The sequence below is a fragment of the Lactuca sativa genome, chromosome 6 (genome assembly GCF_002870075.4).
Source record: "Lactuca sativa cultivar Salinas chromosome 6, Lsat_Salinas_v11, whole genome shotgun sequence".
Classification (NCBI taxonomy): Eukaryota; Viridiplantae; Streptophyta; class Magnoliopsida; order Asterales; family Asteraceae; genus Lactuca; species Lactuca sativa.
This window is the reverse complement of record NC_056628.2, coordinates 9,205,210-9,225,831: the sequence shown is the minus strand read 5'-3', so window position 1 is coordinate 9,225,831 and position 20,622 is coordinate 9,205,210. Positions and strand designations below refer to the sequence as shown.

The 20,622-nt window shown below is 30.5% G+C and overlaps 1 protein-coding gene across 2 annotated transcripts; it reads right to left on the bottom strand.

Moving 5' to 3' along the window:
* Positions 1–8,721: 8,721 nt before the first annotated feature.
* LOC111900361 (AT-rich interactive domain-containing protein 1) lies at positions 8,722–11,706 on the bottom strand. Of its 2 annotated transcripts, XM_023896235.3 has the most exons (3): positions 11,536–11,706; positions 9,930–11,263; positions 8,722–9,781 (listed from the first exon to the last, which is right to left on the bottom strand). In XM_023896235.3, the coding sequence occupies exons 2-3, from the start codon at positions 11,055–11,057 to the stop codon at positions 8,936–8,938; spliced, it is 1,974 nt and encodes a 657-aa protein (XP_023752003.1). In that variant the 5' UTR covers positions 11,058–11,263; positions 11,536–11,706; the 3' UTR covers positions 8,722–8,935. The 2 variants fall into 2 exon arrangements, with proteins under 2 accessions (XP_023752003.1, XP_042751570.1); XM_042895636.2 differs by lacking the exon at positions 11,536–11,706 and having other exon boundaries at positions 9,930–11,446.
* Positions 11,707–20,622: the final 8,916 nt, after the last annotated feature.

The following is a 20,622-nucleotide window of genomic DNA, read 5'->3' as shown; positions in this document are numbered from 1 at the left end:
CTACTCGTCGAGTCTCAAGAACAACTCGGCGAGTTCATGCCATGCACAAACTCTATTGACCTTCTGAGGTCAGATCTGCTTCCCCAAACCATAGATTTGGCCTTCCCAAGCATGAATGTCACCTAAAGTTCGAAACCCGGGGAATTAGGGTTTCATTAAACAGCGTGGATTCGCCGAGTCTAGACGCGAACCCCTGCCCATAGCCGCGATCATACTCGGCGAGTTTGGGCTCCAACTCGCCGAGTCTCCTCACAAATCACCAAAAATAAGAATGAATAATACCTGGGAATCCGGGTTGTTACAGTTCTAAATACGGGTAAGTTAAAAGAATGTGACATTACAAAAGAAAATATTAAAGTACATATTATAACTATGTAGTATGACCTATTATATTTTGAAAACAGTCGATTATAATTTGATATTCTGTTTGAAATTAATAAAAGGTTAAAGTCATAAAAAGTAACCAACTATCTAAAATGTTTAAAAAAACTATCCAACTAAAAATGTCATTAGAAAGTAACTATCTATCATCTTTTTTTTTTTTTTTTTAATAAATACCATTGTTGGAATGGTAGTTAAAAAACAAAGACAACATTTTGAATGATATTTTATAAACCAAAACAATAGGTTGTCACCTTTTTATGGTATTTTTTAGTTGAATCGTTGCTTTAAAACATTTTGAATGACGATAAACATTTTGAATTGTTGGTTATCTTTTCATAACATTAACCTTTAATAAAACTTGGTTAAACAGTTATTTGGATAAAAGATAATTGTTTTTGTTGGGCTTTTCTTTATTAAAATTAACTAGGTGTGACATTAACCTTTAATAAAACTCGGTTAAACACTTATTTGGATGAAAGATAATTCGTTTTTGTTGGGCTTTTCTTTATTAAAATTAACTAAGATGAGACCCGTATATTATACAGATTGATTTAAAAAAAATAAACATCAAAATGTAAACAAAAAATATTTTTTAATATACAACTTTAAAATAAAAAAGGAAAAACGTATTTTTTGCAATTTAATATGATATTTAATATTTAACATATATATGACTTAAATTTTAAAAATTGAAACAAATCAAAAATTGATAAGTGGATAATATTTATTTCAAAAATACTACAAAATAACAAACGTCAAAACTGATTAACATGTGGCAAAAAAAAACCTTTATTTATTAAGAAAAATTATGCTATGCCTAATGCATGATGTTTAAAGCACTTTGGCCCACGAAATAAAATTGGGCTTTTTTGGTGTTTTTGTTTTATTATTCTTCAACTGTTTCATTTGCTACATATGATAATAGATTTTCAAATTACCACGAAATAAAATTCCCAGAAAATCTACATTTTATAATTTTTTTATGTTTTTATCGTAAGTATGTTTTTTTTTTTCTATATTATACGTATATACGAAGAAAAATCATACTTATACACAAAAAAAATGTTTAATTAAACTTTGTATTTATGTTTTTTTTAAAATGCTATTTCTTTATATATGATTTTTTTTTTGCCTATTTGTATGATTCATTTTTGTATCGACAGATACATACGTTAAATATCTGTCTTTCTTCCACCAATTTCCCCACGAAATTTTGAATACTTGAACGATTGATTTCTTTTAATATGACTTGATTTTTGAATTACAAAAAAGATGTTCACGACCTGTGGACCTTCTATTAACATTATGAGGAGTCACTTTGGATGGAAACATATGTAGCTCACAAAGGGGGTTTCGTGAGCAACACATTTTAGACACGACATTAGTGTTAGTGTAAGGACTTCATTCTCTTCTTGAAATATTCATGTAAGAAAAGGATTAGTAGCAAATGTGGTGGTTGAGGCTCGAGTTGGACTCGATTTTCTTAAACAGATTCGCCGTCTGTTCCAAGGGTACAACAACCTTAACAGTGTATGTACTGACGGATATTTCTACTTGCCTGAAAGAGTCGTCGGAAGCAAGTATACAGAGAAGGAGGAGAAAGAAAAGTAATTTCATTTGTATATCAAATGAGATGTTAGAGGTTTTCTTTTATAGTTGAATACATAATGGAAATAAATCAATTAGATATTAAGGAATTGATTGAGCATTGAATGACAATAAATGTCATTAATTACGTAATTAATGCATCCATTACAGAATTCAAAATAGGGATGGGCGTAGGACGGAACCAGTACCGAACCGTACTGTTCCCGATTTCACGAAAACCGAATTTGGTCGAAAGTAAATCCCGAGTACCGAACCGAATTAACACACCGGTACCGGTACCGGGAACGGTACCGGTTTTCGGTACTAGTACCGGTACCAGCAGTGCCGATTTCCGAATTTCATGTATTTGGAGTACCAAGTCATATTTTTAAATTGTTCGGTACCGGTACGGGATCGAGATTTGGGACAAATTGCTCATCCCTAATTCAAAACAAGGACCAGAACTGTCAAATTTAGCAAAAACGAGAGTAAAACGAGCCCAAGTTTTCGATGCTGCATCCGTGTCCGCATGTCATGCCCATACACAAGTTCAGTGTTTTTGGTCTATGAAATCTTAAGATTTGCACCCACTACGTGTGGGTAGGAATTGTAGTAAACCATAAACACAAGCTTGTAAGCCTTTCATGCATTCAAGCTTATAAACTATGTTGAGTTTGGTCTTTCTACCAATGTGGACTCATTCCCACATTAATTTCTTTTGCTAAATTTATTCTCAAATACACATCTTTGAGTATCGATATCTCATTCACATATACTCCATTTTAGACATATAATATATCGTTTCGAAGTTCTCATGGAAGAGAACACAAATCCACTTAGAGTTAATTATATATACAACGTATGTATATATTTATATATGTCCAAAGTTAGTAAAAATATAAATAAGTATGCTAAATTTCCAACAATTAGTAAAGCACCAGCAAATCCAAATGACGTCTTAAAATAGGGGCAAAGTAGATATGGTGATGATGTTTGGATTGATGGAAATTTAACTAATAGGAGCAAAGTAGATATGATGTACGATGATGTTTGGATTGATGAAAATTTAACTATGCTGCTAGATTCTGATGATAAAGTAATGTAAGATCAATGATGAGAAGCTCTCTTACCCCAAATCTAAATGGTGTTTGTACAAATATCTTGGGTATCTTTGTTAGAACTTATCGTTATTCTTATATTTTTTTTATACGACATTTGTGTAATTTAGCTATTTTTAAAGTAATTGTTTAATTTCTTTTTGATCGTAAAGCAATAGTTGGTATTTAGAATAGGGGCAAAGTAGATATGGTGATGATGTTTGGATCGATGGAAATTTAACTAATATGGGCAAAGTAGATATGATGTAGGATCGATGGAAATTTAACTAATATGGGCAAAGTAGATATGATGTACGATGATGTTTGGATTGATGGAAATTTAACTATGCTGCTAGATTCTGATGATAAAGTAATGTAAGATCAATGATGAGAAGCTCTCTTACCCCAAATCTAAATGGTGTTTGTACAAATATCTTGGGTATCTTTGTTAGAACTTATCGTTATTCTTATATTTTTTTTATACGACATTTGTGTAATTTAGCTATTTTTAAAGTAATTGTTTAATTTCTTTTTGATCGTAAAGCAATAGTTGGTATTTAGAAATGAAGTTATTGCTTAATTTCCTATAGATATATGAAAAATAAGAATATATATATATATATATATATATATATATATATATATATATATATATATATATATATATATATATATATATATATATATATATAATTTACAATATAGTTGCTAAATTATACTCCTTTTGCATCAGGATACTAAGATGATGATCATAATATTCTCTTCCTACGTACTTCAAATACTAGATTAATTTATGAATGTTAGCCCAATGTTATTCTTTTCTACTAATAATTATGTTGATTTTGTATTAAATATGTAAGAAGATTAAAATTTGTCTTGGTTTGTGAAAACTTGATTGATTTGATCTATGTGGATCTGATGATATGTTGTTATATCTAAGGCTAATGGATATGAGTTCAACATTATGTTTTTGTCACCTTAAATGTTATATTATTATCCACACTACACTATTTTAGATAGGAAATAGTCACCACGCATCTACACAAAAATAATTTTCAGGTCATTATTTTTTTCTTTTTATTTTCGAGTTTATTTTTAAATAATTATAAAACAAATATAAACTTTATAAAACATACTATTTAAATAAAACATATTACTTAAATAAACCCTTAATATTTAAATTATCAAGTTGTTCAGGATATTGATCTTTGTTTTTTAACGATAAAATATTTGATTTCAAATGCTATTCATTTTAGATTAATTTAGCTAAATTTTTCATTGAGAAATCTACATAAAAGTCCATATTTTTGGTTCAAATGATTTAAAAAATCATATTTTTTCTTTTTAATTTTTTTTTGTTTTTGCAGATTAACCATTGAAATTAATAACCACTTGCAAAATAACCCTTATACCTAGTTAATATCGGTTTTTAGGGCTAAATTGCAAAAATAAAAAATAAAAAATAAAAAATAATAATGGATGACTTTTTCGTGTTAAATTTTAAAGAATTTTCTAAAGATTTTCTGTTTTATACATAATAAATTTATTTGAAGAAAACTTATATTTATTTATTAAAAATCTTAAAATATCGATAATTTTTTTATTAAAAAACACAATAATGATAATTTACCATTTTTGGTGATTCTCTTTAATAAATATCATTACTACAATCATATAGATACCATCTATATCCTATATAACTTTAAAATTTTTTGTTGATTTGTCGCAAGAAGTGCATTTCTAGGCTAAATGTTATTTTGTTGTTGAATTTTTAGATCTTGGATTTAAAATGTTTACCATAAAATTACACCTTAACGAAGATCCTTTTCACAATCGAACAACACCTTAGAAACTAAAGATTTATCATGGACTGTTATTCCTAAATAGAGCTCCATTATACATACTATGTAGCCTAGAAATATACTCCTTACGACAAATCAACAAAAGTTCTATTAATTGTATTTAGTATGTGTTTTTATAACTATTGTATATTAATTGTTGTTAGCATGTGTTTTTATAACTATTGTAGCTCTTCTATTAATATAAAAAGTTATTGTCGTAAAAACCTTCATATTTACATGAAATGTGTGATTATGTCCTAAGTTCGTTTTTATATTCATTAATGCCTCATATTTGTTAAATTTTTTCATTTTAACCTTTATTAGGTTTTGCACCCTCTTAGTCTATCACCATTATCATAAAAAGCCTCATATTTACACATCACCACAACCAGCCTTTGCCACCAATAACACCATCTACTACTACTAACCTTTACTACCATCATCACCAATAAAAAAAACACCATCATCTTCACCATCTCAACACCACCCTATTCTTCCATAAAAGACATCATCTCGAACACTATCCTATAGAGGATATATTTATGATTGTAGTAATGATATTTATTAAAAAGAATCACAAAAAAATCCAAAAATGATATATAAATTATAATTATTGTGATTTTTAATAAAAAAATTATCTTTATTTTATTTTTTTTTAATAATAAATATAAGTTCCTTCAAATAAATTTGGTTATATATAAAAAAAGAAAATCTTCAAAAAAAATTCTTAAACTTTAACCTTATTAACGGAAAAATCATCCATATTTTTTGTGTGTGCAATTTAACCCTTAAAACCGTCACAAAAGTTATTTTGGAAGTGTTTGTCGGTTTCAAGTGAAAATATAAAATCAAAACTTTTTTTCAATAAAACGAAAATATAGTAACTTTTATTCAAATTTCTCTTTTTGGTTTTATAGACTACCAATTTAGACAAAAAGACAAATTACATATACGTAATTTTATTATTTAAGCCCAAATTTTGATCCAGTCGCGCTTTGGGCTGATGATTGGCAATTGGCAAAGAGAATAAAAAACATAGACGCCCTAATTCCTAATTTCTTCCGTTAAGCAATATTATGCATGACTATGCAAGGTGTCTTAACATAACAATATAACATGGCATAGAGATTGTATTTCAAATGCCTTAACGATGTTAAGAAATGCCACAAAGCCTCAAAGGGTCCTCCACGCAATGGAGGACCCATACCGAACAATTTAAGAGGAAGTAACATTATTATATTTATATAACTGTAAGTTTCTAAAAACATTATACCTCTTTTAATTAATCATCTATAAACTTATGTTGCAGGAATCGTTCGATTATAAATTTCAGTTTTCTATCACAAATTGCATTTTTTATAGTATAAATATATGCTACGAGTTTGTTTTTCATAAATTCCACTTAAGTTTTTATTTAATTTACTAATATATTGGCATGTATATTGTTTGAATGTTTATTTATTTATTTTGTAGGTTACATTTATACTCGAACGTGATCTATATTTAACTTGAATGACTAAATTTGAGTAATGTTAGTTTGTTTCATAAATGGGTGGATCATTTTTGGATTTGTCTAATTTTCTCCTTTCACAAACATAACTCACCAAATAAAGCAAAATGACAAACTTTATAAATTGCTTCCTTGGAAGCTTGGACACTATATATTACTCTAGCAAGAATATACTTATGCTATTCATAGTGGAATGCTATTCATATTGAAATAATACACACGTTATTCACATGCTCATTTTTGACATATCATGTTATTTTTTTTTAATGTAGATTGAAGATTGAAAACTTGAATTAGAATACAATCATAGTTGAAGTTCTTTTTATGTAGATTGAAGATTAAAAGTTTTTTTATAGACAGTCCGATGGAAATTTTTAGTTGAAGTTTTTTTTCATATAAATTTTTTAATTCATAAGAGAACGTAGACATATTTATATTTATAATAAAGTAATGATATTTATCACATGTAACATCCTTTTAAATAGGAATGAAATGTTATATTGACTTTCTGTAATGAACGTCTTGTACGAGTAAAAGTTAGATTAATACATACATTTTGTTCAAGTATTTGTTTTGAATGTTGTATGTGTAGATACAAGTAAAAAAACTTTTATGTCACACACCATGAGACACTCAATCCAAACAATTGATCCTACCAGACAACGCCTAATGCCTTATGTAGCAATTCTCAAGAGTGCAAACTCTACTCGATCTCACCTCATCCAATATAACGGTGTCTCCATAACTACACATAAGTGTATAAAGTTATCTAATGGTGGTTGACAATGACACTAGAAGGATGAGAGTCACATCCTCATCTTCTATCTTTGCCTCCACTTGCTTTAAGTCTATTAGGATGGAGTTAAGTTCATCCAAAAAATCTTTCAAAACAAAACCATCATTTTGTTAGATAATAGATGGATTGATATTTAAAAGACAATTACATATGAATATATAGAGAATACCTAAACTCTAATGGCTAAAAGCCTGGTTTGGGCCTATACCCTAATCACTAACATCCTCACGTACTTTGATTGGGAGAAGACTATTAAACTGGAAAAAAAAGAACAAAACATAAAAACTAGATGAAGATAGCAACATTGACTGCTCGTCGGAGAAGAAGAGAGAAGAAGTTGCAGCTAGAGGCAATTTTGTTGTATAAGAAGAGAAGAGTGGTGACGACGATCATGCATCGACGACAGAGGAGACCGGAGAAAGGAAACGAAAAAGAAAGAAAGCTCGAACTACGACAGACGGAGCCAATTCCGACGAGTTTGGCTACTGCAATGTTGATAGAGAAAGAGACAACTGCAGATCAGATACTGTCTGGCGGAGAAGGAGCCATTGGAGGGAGGCAGCAACAACATCAGAACGGGTTGAATCGGAAAAGAGATATGAAGAAGTAGTCATTTGAGGAGGAGACAGTAGAAGAAGCCGATGAAAGAGTTATCGTTTGGTGTTGGCGATTGATTTATTATTTAGGCGGAGAAGAGAGGAAAGAGAAAAAAAATATGAAATATAATGAAGACACCTCCGACGGCTATTAGAGAAGGTCGTCAGAGGTGGAGGGCGGTGACTACGGGTTGTCGTGAGCAGTAGGGTTTTAACCTAAAGCTAACACTAACACCATGATCACTAAACCCTAATGGGTTAGACCCTAAAGGGTTTGGGCCTAAACCATAATCACTAACACCTTCATTCTAAGAGAGAGAGCAAGCGTGTTTTAGCAACAACTTATTTGTCGGGGACTTTGTCATGTAAAGAGACTCGAGTTTCATCCACAACCATGATGCACTTTCTTGATTGGTTACTTGGTATAGTATGTTGTTTGAAAGAGATGGAAAAAAGTAGAATGAGCATTTTCTTATTGTTGTTTAAACTCATAATCATCCATACTTGCGGGCTTCTCTCAACAATTAGAAGTCATACACCTTGATGTTTTAGTAACACACTCGTCTTAATCTTCCAAAGACTGAAGTTATTCTTACTAGTGAACTTATTTATTACCACACCTATAGGGAAAATCGCAAAAATCAAAACTCCTTTGTGATCTTTTTAACCCAAGAACACTATGAATATTTCTATGAGGACTTTTATCGAACACTTGGTGTGTGAAACAGATAACTTTGCATCAATTCAGAATTGAACTGTAGAGTTTTATAGACCCAAAAACTCCATAAAAATTAAAAATTTACTCTCTTTCCAATAAAAAAAATTCTAAGAAAACCAAACACATAAAATCTACAGTTATGTAACTACACCAGCATTCAAACTCATGTAAAGAAAGAAAAAACAGATTCAAGATCAAAAACAAAGAAAATACACCACAATACCTGAAAAAAAATGCCATCTTTCAACAACATCAAAACTAAAACAAGTTCACACAATCTACTAAACATATCTACTGTAGTCCAATAAAAACTAAAAAACAAAAAAAGACTGCGATGACACTTCAAGATTCCTACTACAAGAATCTTAAGAAAATTTCACAGAAAAACACAACAACAATTAAACAATCAAGATTCAAGATCTCTACACTGCATATTCTCTGAGCATTTTAGCAACAACCCATGAATCTTTTCATACCCAAATCTGTCCCCAACGGACCCCACCTCTTCTTCATCATTATCACTGTCAATATCTTTAGGTGTCACTCGATTCTGATAACTTCTTCTTCTCAACACAAACACATTGAAGTAATAACTCACAAGATTTTGCTTTGATTTATCACGAATTATATACGCACCTCTTTTCCAAAACTTGTTCATAATCTCATGTCTACTCTTGTTGCTATGTGCTAAATCATGTCTTGCTTTTATCACTAAACTTTTGAATACTTTTTCCTCTTCAGGTTCCCATGAAAGTGACACCTCTTCACCCATTTGATTAAATCTCCATTTGTAAAAAAGATCACCAAGTTCGAGTTTCAGTTTATATCTGTTCTCAGCAATGTGAAATCTCACACATTCAGCAGACCCTTTAAACAGACACTCACAGTCGCATACATTTTGTCTTCCTAGCCCAATTACCAAATTACCCTTTGTGTTGATGTCATCTGGTGGGGGCCACATTTGGGTGCCTAGCCACTTGGGATCACTCTGAGTCACTACACCTGTCCATGCTGGCACTACAGCTTGATACAGTGGGCCCACGTTGTGCTTTTGTTTTTGTGGTGGGCCCGTGTTTTCATGCATCCGGAACTTTCCGGATTCACGTTTCGTTCGAGAAGATGTACGCAAATTGCAGTTTGTGCATGTGCATTGTTCTGCTGACGTGGCACTTTTGCAGCATACTTTTATTTCAGAAGTATTAACTCTGTTATCATCTTCATACATTGCAGGATGCATCCTCTGGTTCTTTTTCTACAAAAAAAAAAGTTCATGAATCCATCAAACACTTTAATTTATAGAAAGATTCCAATTTTTCACAGTGAGACACAGAAAGTGTGAATTACAAAACTTTGGAAATATGAATCAGAAACTAATAAGTAAGGCGAATGAGTTTATATACCTGTGAAGAACCTTTTGCTTCATTCCCTGAATCAAAACTAATTTCTGCAAAAAGGGCTTTTCTTGACAACAAAGCTTGCTTCCATAGTTTATCACCTGTATATTTTTTCCATTTTGAACTTCTTTGTGAAGTTTTAAAGGTCATACTATGAGGATTCCTTGCAGCATTTGCTACCCAATCTACCATTTCTGATAACAACAAAGATTCTTTCTCCCTCTTCCTCTTTGAAGATCTACTAACATTCTTCACAACATTGCTGACATCATCATCATTCTCAGCAGTTAATGTAACATCTTTGTCAGAATGAAATCTAATTATCTCATCGACAACAATCTTGATTGATGAATCTATTTGTTTTTCATCATCAAGACTTAACTCTTTATCATCATCATCATTGATCACTGAAAGTCCTACCTTTTTTACCACATTATCTGAAGATAACTCGCATCTTTTGTCATCTAAAACCCTAAATTCTTCATCATTATCATCACCATTAATTCTTGAAAATGGCACATCAAGATCCATTCCTCCCTCATTTTGATTAAACCCCGAAGTACCCTCGTCTTTGAATCCAATAATTTCATCGTGACATAAAGATTTTCCAATCTGATTAGACTCAAAACATATATATTCATCCAAGTGGTGTGACAAAAGATCTAGTTTCGCTATAACATCAGTGTCGATATTATCTTTAAATCCTCCTTCAATCAGCCATTGATCCAATTCTTTCAAATACTTGATATAAAGCAGCTTCAAAGACGCCTCAAGCCCAATTTCAAACCCACATTCTTTTGCAACAAATTCCCACATGTTATTCTTTGAAACAAGTTCATAACTCCCTATTCTCTTCACAGTCAAGAACAGCTTAAATAAATCGGCTTCCACTCCATCACCAAGTTTAGGTGGAAAAGGCCTAAACGCATTTTTTTTCACAGATTCTTCTTTCAAGAAAAACGAAAGAACTTGATCAAACAATTCCCTCAATCCATTATCATCCATAGAGGCATCCATACATTCATACTTTACATACAAATCCGGATTTACAGACACTTCATCGTTTCTACAAGCTCCTGGAATCTCGACCGAATTCAAATCCGACCCATTTTTCAATTCAGAAACATAGGCCATATTTTGACATCAAGATTCCGGTTCTTTTTCCTTTCTATCACAAACAACACACTGATAGTAAAAATTGATACAATTTCTGACTTAAAACATGAGAGAAACAGTGATCGGAGTTGAAAACGAGACGATTCACTCCATGGGTTCTTGGCATATAAATTTTTACCTTTGTACAAGTTTTTGCGGCAAGCCCTTTTAATTTGTTTAGTTTCCTACAACAACAATGGAAAAAGAGTTTCGTAAGAAAGAGGGATTTGTAGAATTAAGGGTTTAAATGATGCATTTTATGTGGAAATCATTTGGGGATTAAAGAAGAAAGAGGTTTAGGGTATTTGAGACCTCAAGAAATAGGGGAAGACAAGTGCCAGAATGTTTATAGAGACATGTTCTTTTTCTTGGAAAAAATGACATGGAAAATAAAACCAATCTTTAAATTAATAAATGGAAAAAGAAAATAGGAAATAATATAGAATGTGAGATTTACCTTATGGTTCAGATTTGTGAAAAGGGGGATTGATGGGGGATCAATCAACTCACTCACCTCTTTCAATGAAAGTGAATCAAACCCTAATTTTGGAGCACTTCTAGACTTCTAGTTGGAGCCTTGGAGGAGTAAAGACAATTGGGGGTTTTGGTCTAGGTTTGTGGTTTGATGTGTTGTACACATAAAACACATCTAAAGCCCTTTTTATAGAACCTTACTAAAGGGTATTTTTGTCAATGTTTTTAACTTTATTATTTTTTGTTTAGTTGTATCTGATCTGATGATTATCGGTTTTTTTAAGTAATAATATAATCGATAAATATTACCGTAATGCTGATGGGACTGTGTGTAATAAGTTCTTAAGCAACTTTATATCTTAGATGTTTCAAGATGTTATATTATATCGATTTCAATTGTTTGTATCGTTTTTATAACTTATGAGTTATGTCTATGATCGATAAATATCTTAAATACTTATATGTTTTCTTCTCCTTTTTAGTTAGATAAACCTCATACATAAATAAGTAGTGATTTGTTCACAACATTTTTTAGCCATACATAAGTATATTTTAGATAATTATATTGTACAACTATATAAAACATATTTTTTATGTATGGCTAAAAATTATTATGAATGAATCATCACCCATATATATATATATATATATATATATATATATATATATATATATATATATATATATATATATATATATATATATATATATATATATATATATATATATATATATATATATATATAGTTCATTTAGAATATTTGAACGTTAGCTAAATATCTAAAATATCTCGTGATGTAATATTAACAAACAATAAGTTGTAATGACTCTAATGGTAAATAAGTAATTGAAATTGAAATTGAAATATATGGTAAAATAAGAAAATTAGTAACTAGAAAAAATATTTCAAAATAATAATATTATGATTTCTATTAGACAGGATAATTGTCCTTTTTTATACATATTTCAACATACGATTGAAATTTAGATAGGAATGTTATAAATAACAGTTACCAATTAAAATTAAAATAAATCCAAAAATTATCATAAAAAGGTATTTCTATTAAGAATTGATGTATAATAAAAAAAATGAATTACCGCATTCTAATTATCTAAAATGTAAATAACTTTTAGTTTTATATAATTTTAAACTTTAATAAATTTATAATCATTTTTACGGAATACTTTTTGCAAATAAAAACTACACTCCCAAATACTAACTAGTTGTCATACATGTCCTTAATAATGAGTTAATAAAACAATAATGATATAATGTTTTATTCTACAAATCATATTAAAAAATATGATATGGTTAATTAACATAATATATCTTTTTAATTAGTATATATATATATATATATATATATATATATATATATATATATATATATATATATATATATGATAATTTCAAATTTCAGATTTACAAGAATCAATTATCACAAGTCTCATGTTATTTTATAATTATTTATTTTCGTTATTTGTGCCTATACCATTTAACTTTTGAATTTCAAATCATTTTCTAGATCATTTTTTTTTTCAATTTATTTTATATTTTAAACTAGATGGAAGACTCATGTGTATTACACTGGTTAATTAAAAAAAATAAAAATTAAAATATAAATATTAAATATTTTTTTAAACAAAATTTTGAAATATGAAAGTAAGAAACGTATTTATTGCTATTTACTATCATATTTATTACATTTAATAGTTTACATATATAAATATATGTATTATGTGACTTTAAATTTAAAATTAAAAAAAAAACCAGAAATTTACATATGGATATTCTTTTTTCAAAAATACAAATAAAATAACAAATATCAAAACCCATAAGAGATTGACATGTAACAAAATAAATCATCATTTATTAGAATAGACGAGTAAGTTGTTTAATTATCATATATGTAATTTCTTATAGGCTAATCATTCTATTAGTTTATGTAAAAGACAAAAATCATTTTTGGCGAAAAAAATTATATTAAAGATAACTATAAGTTAAATAAATGTTATTATAAAGATAAAAGTTCATTTGAGACCAATATAGATAAAATTTTGGGTGTAAAAACAATATAAAAAAAATGAAAATGAAAAAAAAAATTATATGTTATTTCTGAAACTTAAAAAAAAGATAAAAAAAAGTAATAAACAAAAAATAAAAAATAAAATTATATTCGGACATAATTTAGTAATTTATTTTTTATTTTTTATTACATTTTGAAAAATTATAAATTTTCATTTTTATTTTTTTTCATATTTTTTAATTAATTTAGACATTCTATATATATATATATATATATATATATATATATATATATATATATATATATATATATATATATATATATATAGAGAGAGAGAGAGAGAGAGAGAAAGAGAGAGAATTAGGTTCAAATGTTTTCACTATCTATTGTGTGCATGTATGATTGATTCTGGACCAATCATTTTAGTTATTTTAAGAAAGTAATTAATGCATATTAAATGTTGAAGATGTAATTAATACCCAGTATATCTTTAACATATAATATGCATTAATTACTTTCTTAAAATAACTAAAATGATTGGTCCAGAATCAATCACACATGCACACAATAGATAGCGAAAACAAAATAACCTATCCATATATATATATATATATATATATATATATATATATATATATATATATATATATATATATATATATATATATATATATATCCTCTTTTCTCATAAAATCTTATGGTCTCATAAACTCAACTTATACTATAAATTAGTTGTTTTAATATGTAAGTAAATTTAATATGTTTCCATATTGTAAAAATATTAATTGAAAATACGACCATTTTTTATATACTTAAGTAACTATTTTTAAAATATTTCTATGACAACAACAATATGAAAAATAAATTAAAATATCAAGTCTATCTTTTCAACTAATTTGTACTACAACTTTCAATGGTGACGTTTAGTGTAAAAGCATTTTACAATTCCTACAAGTCACTAAATAGGTTATTTGCATTTGGATTAGATGGCAATCAAATATGTCTCAAGTTTTCAACAACTATATAACTGTAGAGTAAATTACACGAATGGTCCCTATGGTTTAGGGTAATTTGTACGTTTGGTCTCCAACTTAATTTTTTAACTCGGAAGGTCCCTACTGTTTGCTTTTGTTACGCGCTTGGTCCCTTTCTTACCTAAAAATACTATTTTGCCATTGATTTTCTAATTTCTTTAAATAAACACATCCCTAATCCCACCCCCCACCTTACCTTACCTACTTCATCATTTTTTTCTATTTAAATAATAGTCTTTTTAGGTAAGATAGCGTGTAACAAAAACAAACTATAGGGACCAAGCGTGTAATAAAAACAAACATTAGGGACCTTCCGAGTTAAAAAAATAAGTTAGGGACTAAACGTGCAAATTACCCAAAACCATAGGGACCATTCGTGTAATTTACTCATAACTATATAACCGAGAATTTTACAAACAAAGTCTTTTTGTATAATGTTTTTACATCTTAAATAATTACAAGAAATGGTCCATGTAGCACAATATTGCATCATAAATTCTTCCTGTATGATATGGTTTCACATTGATTCTTTCAAGTTTTCAACAACTATAGAACTATATAACCGATAATTTTACGAAGTCTTTTTGCGGAATGTTTTTTACATCCTAAATAATTACAAGAAATGGTCCATGTAGCACAATATTGCATCGTAAATTCTTCCTGTGAATATGGTTACACATAAAATGTCTAATAGAAAAAATTACAAAAATGGTACCTAAACCAATCACCTTGTCCCTGTGTAATATGATTTCACATAAAATGTCTCTGTATAGAAACTTTTTATTATTATTATTGAAATGGTCCCTAAAACAATTACCTAAATGGTCTCTATGACAATAATTTGCAACACAGATGGTCATCGTGTAATAGAGTTTTATAGAAAATGTCTATATGTAAAAAAAAAGTACATAAATGGTCTCAAAGCAATTACAAAATGGTCCTTATGATGAAAAAAATTACAACATAAATGGTCATTGTGTAATAGAATTTTATAGAAAAGGTTCTTGTGAAGAAAAAAAAATATAAAAAATGCTCCATAAAGGCATAAACAGTTCAGAAATGGTCATCAAAGAAAGTCGCAACAGAAATGATCATTGTTTAATAAAAAATCGCATGAACACTCCATGTGAAAAACAAAATTTACTACCAAAACAATTAAAGAAACGGTCGGTCGATGTGGTAGAGTATTGCAACATAAAGGGCTTCTTTGTAATAGAATTTTATAGAAAAATCCCTTGAGCATAATTTTGTAAAGAAATAGTCCATAAACAATTACAAGAATTGGTCCTCATGCCAACAATTGCAATATAAATGATTCACGTGTAATAGAATTTTACAGATTCTGGTCCCTATATAATAGCAAAGTAAAAGTTATAGAAATAATGTCGTATTAATTTATTATGAAAAACAAGATTAGTAATGCACAACCTCGCCACATTTTTTATTGAATCGGCAAATATGTATTAATAAAAAAAATAAACCCCAACTAGCAAGATGATAGAAGGGAGAAGGAGACATACTTTACATAAAAGGAAAAAAAAAACAAAAATGAGAGCAACAAAACAAGAATAACACTTTGGACAGATTATCTACTCTCCGGTTTCTAATAAGTCGTCAGTTTTCTTCACTTCACCAGAAGGGGTATATGCACTGGTCCATCCAATTAATAGGGTAGTTCGAACTCTTGTGTTTAAGCCATACGAACACCATAGATTGTATATTATCCGCTATCTTGGTGGGCGATATCCTGATTTTCCTATAAAGTCTTTCATATCTTGCTTTCCATAGCCACCATATCGTGTCATAGCATATACACGTTATTATCCTTCGTTTCCTTGCACATTGTCCCCATGATCTTTCGAATTTAAGGATATCCCTAACAGATTCACCTTGTGGGAAGTTGACCTGACACCATCTAAAGATCTATTCCCAAACTACCCTTGCAAAAGAACATGTAACAAAAACGTGTTGCACCGTTTCTTCAATTTTTAAACAGAGCCCACAATGAATCTCATCCAGTTACACCCCCTTTTTGCTAAGCCAGTTGCAGTTGGTACTCTTTCCACTTTTGCCCTCCATACAAGACATGATACATTGATAGAAATTTCATGGATCCAATATATAATGTCTGCTTTGATCGGGTTTGGTTGCTTATCCATATGGTGTTTCATGATGTCAACATGGAATTCACCATCAAGAGAGATTGTGTACACCCACTTATCTGAATTGTTGTGTATTCGAATATCACCAACCCAATATGTAATTGGTGCTAGTTCTTTGACTTTACCTATGTTGTTGGGAATTGATTTCAATCCCATTTTATGTCGCCATTACTAATTCTATCAGCTACCAGACAACTATTTTTCTTTTCCAGTGAGTCTAATGTTGGGAAAGCTGCTTTGAAACTTCCATTTCCACTCCGGTCATCTAACCAAAAAAGTGTACTTTTACCATGATTAACCTGTTTTTTCATGTATTTCCCATCGGTTTACCCAATCTCTCTAATTCTATGTTCTTCCATACCCCACAGATCGATTTTTTCGTTATACAATCAACCGACTTGTGTTTTAGGCTGTGTATTCCTTGTATGATTTGACTTCACATACAATTAGGTTCACTTTTGTATCTCCACCACCATTTTGTGATCAACGAAATATTGAAAGAGCGTAGGGATCCAACACCGAGCCCATCCACTGATTTTGGAGAAATAATCTATTCCCATGATACCCAGTTGATCTTTTTCTGGTTACTTGTCTCTCCTTATAGGAATTGCCTCCATATTCTTTCAAGAGTGTTTACAACCCCGATTGGTGCTACAAAGACCGATAAGAAATAAGTGGGAAGATTTCCCAATACTGATTTGATTAGTGTGACCCTTTCACCAAATGAGAGTATTCTAGCCTTCCAAGAACTGAGTTTAGATTGAAACCAGTCAATTACTAGTTGTCAATTCCTTATGAGGTTCATGTTAGCTCCCACGGGTACCCCGAGATAATTAAAAGGTAGGGAGGAGGGTTCATAATAGAGTGGAAGGGCCCACCTGGCTATTTCTTTTAGAGTGGCTCCAACTACTTTTGACTTGCTAAAATTCACCACATTTTTTAGAGTAAATTACATGAACGGTCTCTATAGTTTGGGGTAATTTGTGCGTTTGGTCCCTAACTTATTCTTTAACTCGGATGGTCCCTACTATATGTTTCTGTTACGTGCATGGTCCCTACCATATGTAAAAGGACTACATTTCCTCTGTACATCTCTTTTTTGAATTAACTTAATGTTTAAAGGTTATTTATTTATTAAAAAACTGTTTGATAATTTGTTGGGTCCCTCCACCCACCCCTCTGTCACCCTCGTGTAGTCTTCTTCTGTTACATCCCCAAATTCACGGTCATTTTAAAAATTTTATTAATGCTTATTTAAAAATTAGATTATCCATTTTAAAGAATGATATTGCAGAATTTGTTCCCAGAAAACATGGTAAATATATTATTAAAACATTTCCGAAGAAATATATTTTGTTTATATTAAAACTTCAGGATGTCATTGTCAATACAGAAACATAAGCATAAACAGACCTTATATTCGTTTACACTAGTGATTTACATCTCCTTTAATCTCTCATTGTAATGTAGTTTCGTATCAACACCTGTGATACAAATAAATTGAGTGGGTCAGGTTGGGAAACCTGATGAGTACATAGGGTTTTCAACCCACAATAATATTTGTTATTATGTTTCACCAGCAAACAATTAGCCCAATTACCCATCCTCATTATCTTCTTTATTCTTAAGTATCTTCCCTAAGAATCATCTAATCCTCAATATTTATTCCTAAGGATTTTCCTAAGGAATAGGCACAAAGTCCATCGCTGCCAAGGTTTATTTAACAGACACTAAGTCCATAGTTTTCGATGTTATCTGTTAGGCACTAAGTCCATAGCTGATAGTGTCCATCTACAAGGCACTAAATCCATAGTTGCCAACGTTTATTTGTAAGACACTAAGTCCATAGTTGCCAACGTTCATTTGTGAGGCACTAAGTCCATAGCTTTCAGGGTTTTTAGAGTACATCTAGTGAACCCATCGTTCACAGCACCTACAGGTTGCGAGCCCGCTAGCGTTCCACTGAACTGTCTAGAATAGTCTGTGGTTGTCATCTATACTCTGCTAGCTGATTGGTCCATCGTTTGGGTCAATGCTTCTCATCATATTTCACCTCTCATCATCTATATCATCTTTCATCTCTTATCTTTCATCTCTCATCTCATCTTTCATCTACCCATCTTTACCCATCATAATTATAGGCATAACTACGTATACAGTTTAAATCGAATAAAACATATATATTTTGTTTATCCATCATAAATATCAAGAATACAGATAATATGCACACATAACACGTAATTTATATTACATACGTCATATCTATGTGTAAGATGAAAGTAACTATGCACTCACTTGTTAAAGTGATGACTTGAAATTCGGACAACGTTCCACTTCAAACAATCGTCTTTTCCTTCGATGAAAACTAGCATTATTAGTGCTAAGTTTTAGTCTAATATTTATTACAACTAATTAACTCAAGGTTTACAAGCGTTATTGTTTTATAAGTGTTAAACAATACTTTTTAACTACTATGTACAGACAGGGCCATACATTCAACACCAGAGGGCAGGACCATTTTGGCATTTAAGCTGTTCTGAAATCCAACAACCATATGCGACCCTTCAAACCAGATTCCCCATACCGCGAGCAATTAAAAGGTATTATAATAATAATAATTTTTAATTTATACTTCGCACATATATTGCTTATAGGTTCATAATAATGATAATGAAATTAAATATAAGTTATACTTAAAGAAGGGTAAACATAACTCACTTACAATGGAGTTTAGCGAAGAACCGGGCTCTGCGCGGGCAAACTTCTAAGCCGAAAGCTCTTCTTCTCGGAGCCTTTTGGCACTCTGGGACTCGCCTCTTAACACTTGGGAAGTACTAGGGTTTGGGAGGGGTTTAGAGAGACATTTGAGAGAGAAAGAAAGGCTTAGGTGTGGGAAATATGTGAGAACCTTGCACCTATTTATAAGTTGGGAGGTTGCGCATACGCGGGGCATACCTTCGGTGTACGCTGCATGTCCGAAGCACTATGTTGCGCATATGAGGGCCAGCTGTCGAGATCCGAATGTGAGACCGTGGGGAGAAAACAAGGTCCGAGATTAAGCCACGTGTCCCCCCTTCGCACTAGGAGTGACAATTTATGACACGACACGACAAAAATACATGACACGAAACGAAATTAGGACGAAACTAAAATTTGAATTCGTGTTCGTGTCATGTTCGTGTTAGCTATAAAAAACACGATGTCATGTCGTGTCGTGTCCGTGTTCGAAATTCGACACGAAATTGACACAATTTAGTAGTTCTTTATTGTGTTTTCGTGTTGTCGTATTTATCGTGTTATATTTGATAAATTATTCATTAAATAAATTAGTTTTTAGTATATGTTATATTTGTCGTGTCGTGTCGTGTTTGTCGTTTTTTACTTCATTCATTTTCGTGTTATTTAAAAAAACACGACATCGTGTCGTGTCGTGTTCGTGTTACAAAAAATATTGTCGTGTCGTGTCGTGTCAGACAGAAACACAAAACGATAGCACGATTTGCCACCCCTACTTCGCACCAGCCTATTCCCGACTTCTAAATTATGTAACTTTCCCATACGAGCTCCGTTTTTGACGTTCTTTATATCCACGCGTAGGTGGTGACGTAATCTACGACTTTAGTTTAGATTCCATCAGATAATTTTGACTTTATTTTTAAAGTTATATTTTAACAGGCTTAGACAGATAAAGTCCATTAAAATTTCATAACTTTGTCATCTGATGTCCATTTTCGTCTGTCTTTATATTGTTGAGCTCCTATTAATGAGATCTTCGATTCTCGTTTAGGTTGTGTCAGCTAAAAAATCTATCGATCAAAATTTGAATTTCGGGTTGTACACTACTACG

What these genes read in the sequence shown, in the direction of transcription:
- LOC111900361 (XM_023896235.3), bottom strand. Translation starts at nt 11,057, where the DNA reads ATGGCCTATGTTTCTGAATTGAAAAATGGGTCGGATTTGAATTCGGTC. An exon ending in AAGCAAAAGGTTCTTCACAG is followed by an intron (nt 9,782 to 9,929) that starts GTATATAAACTC and finishes TTTTTTTTGTAG; the next exon opens with AAAAAGAACCAGAGGATGCA.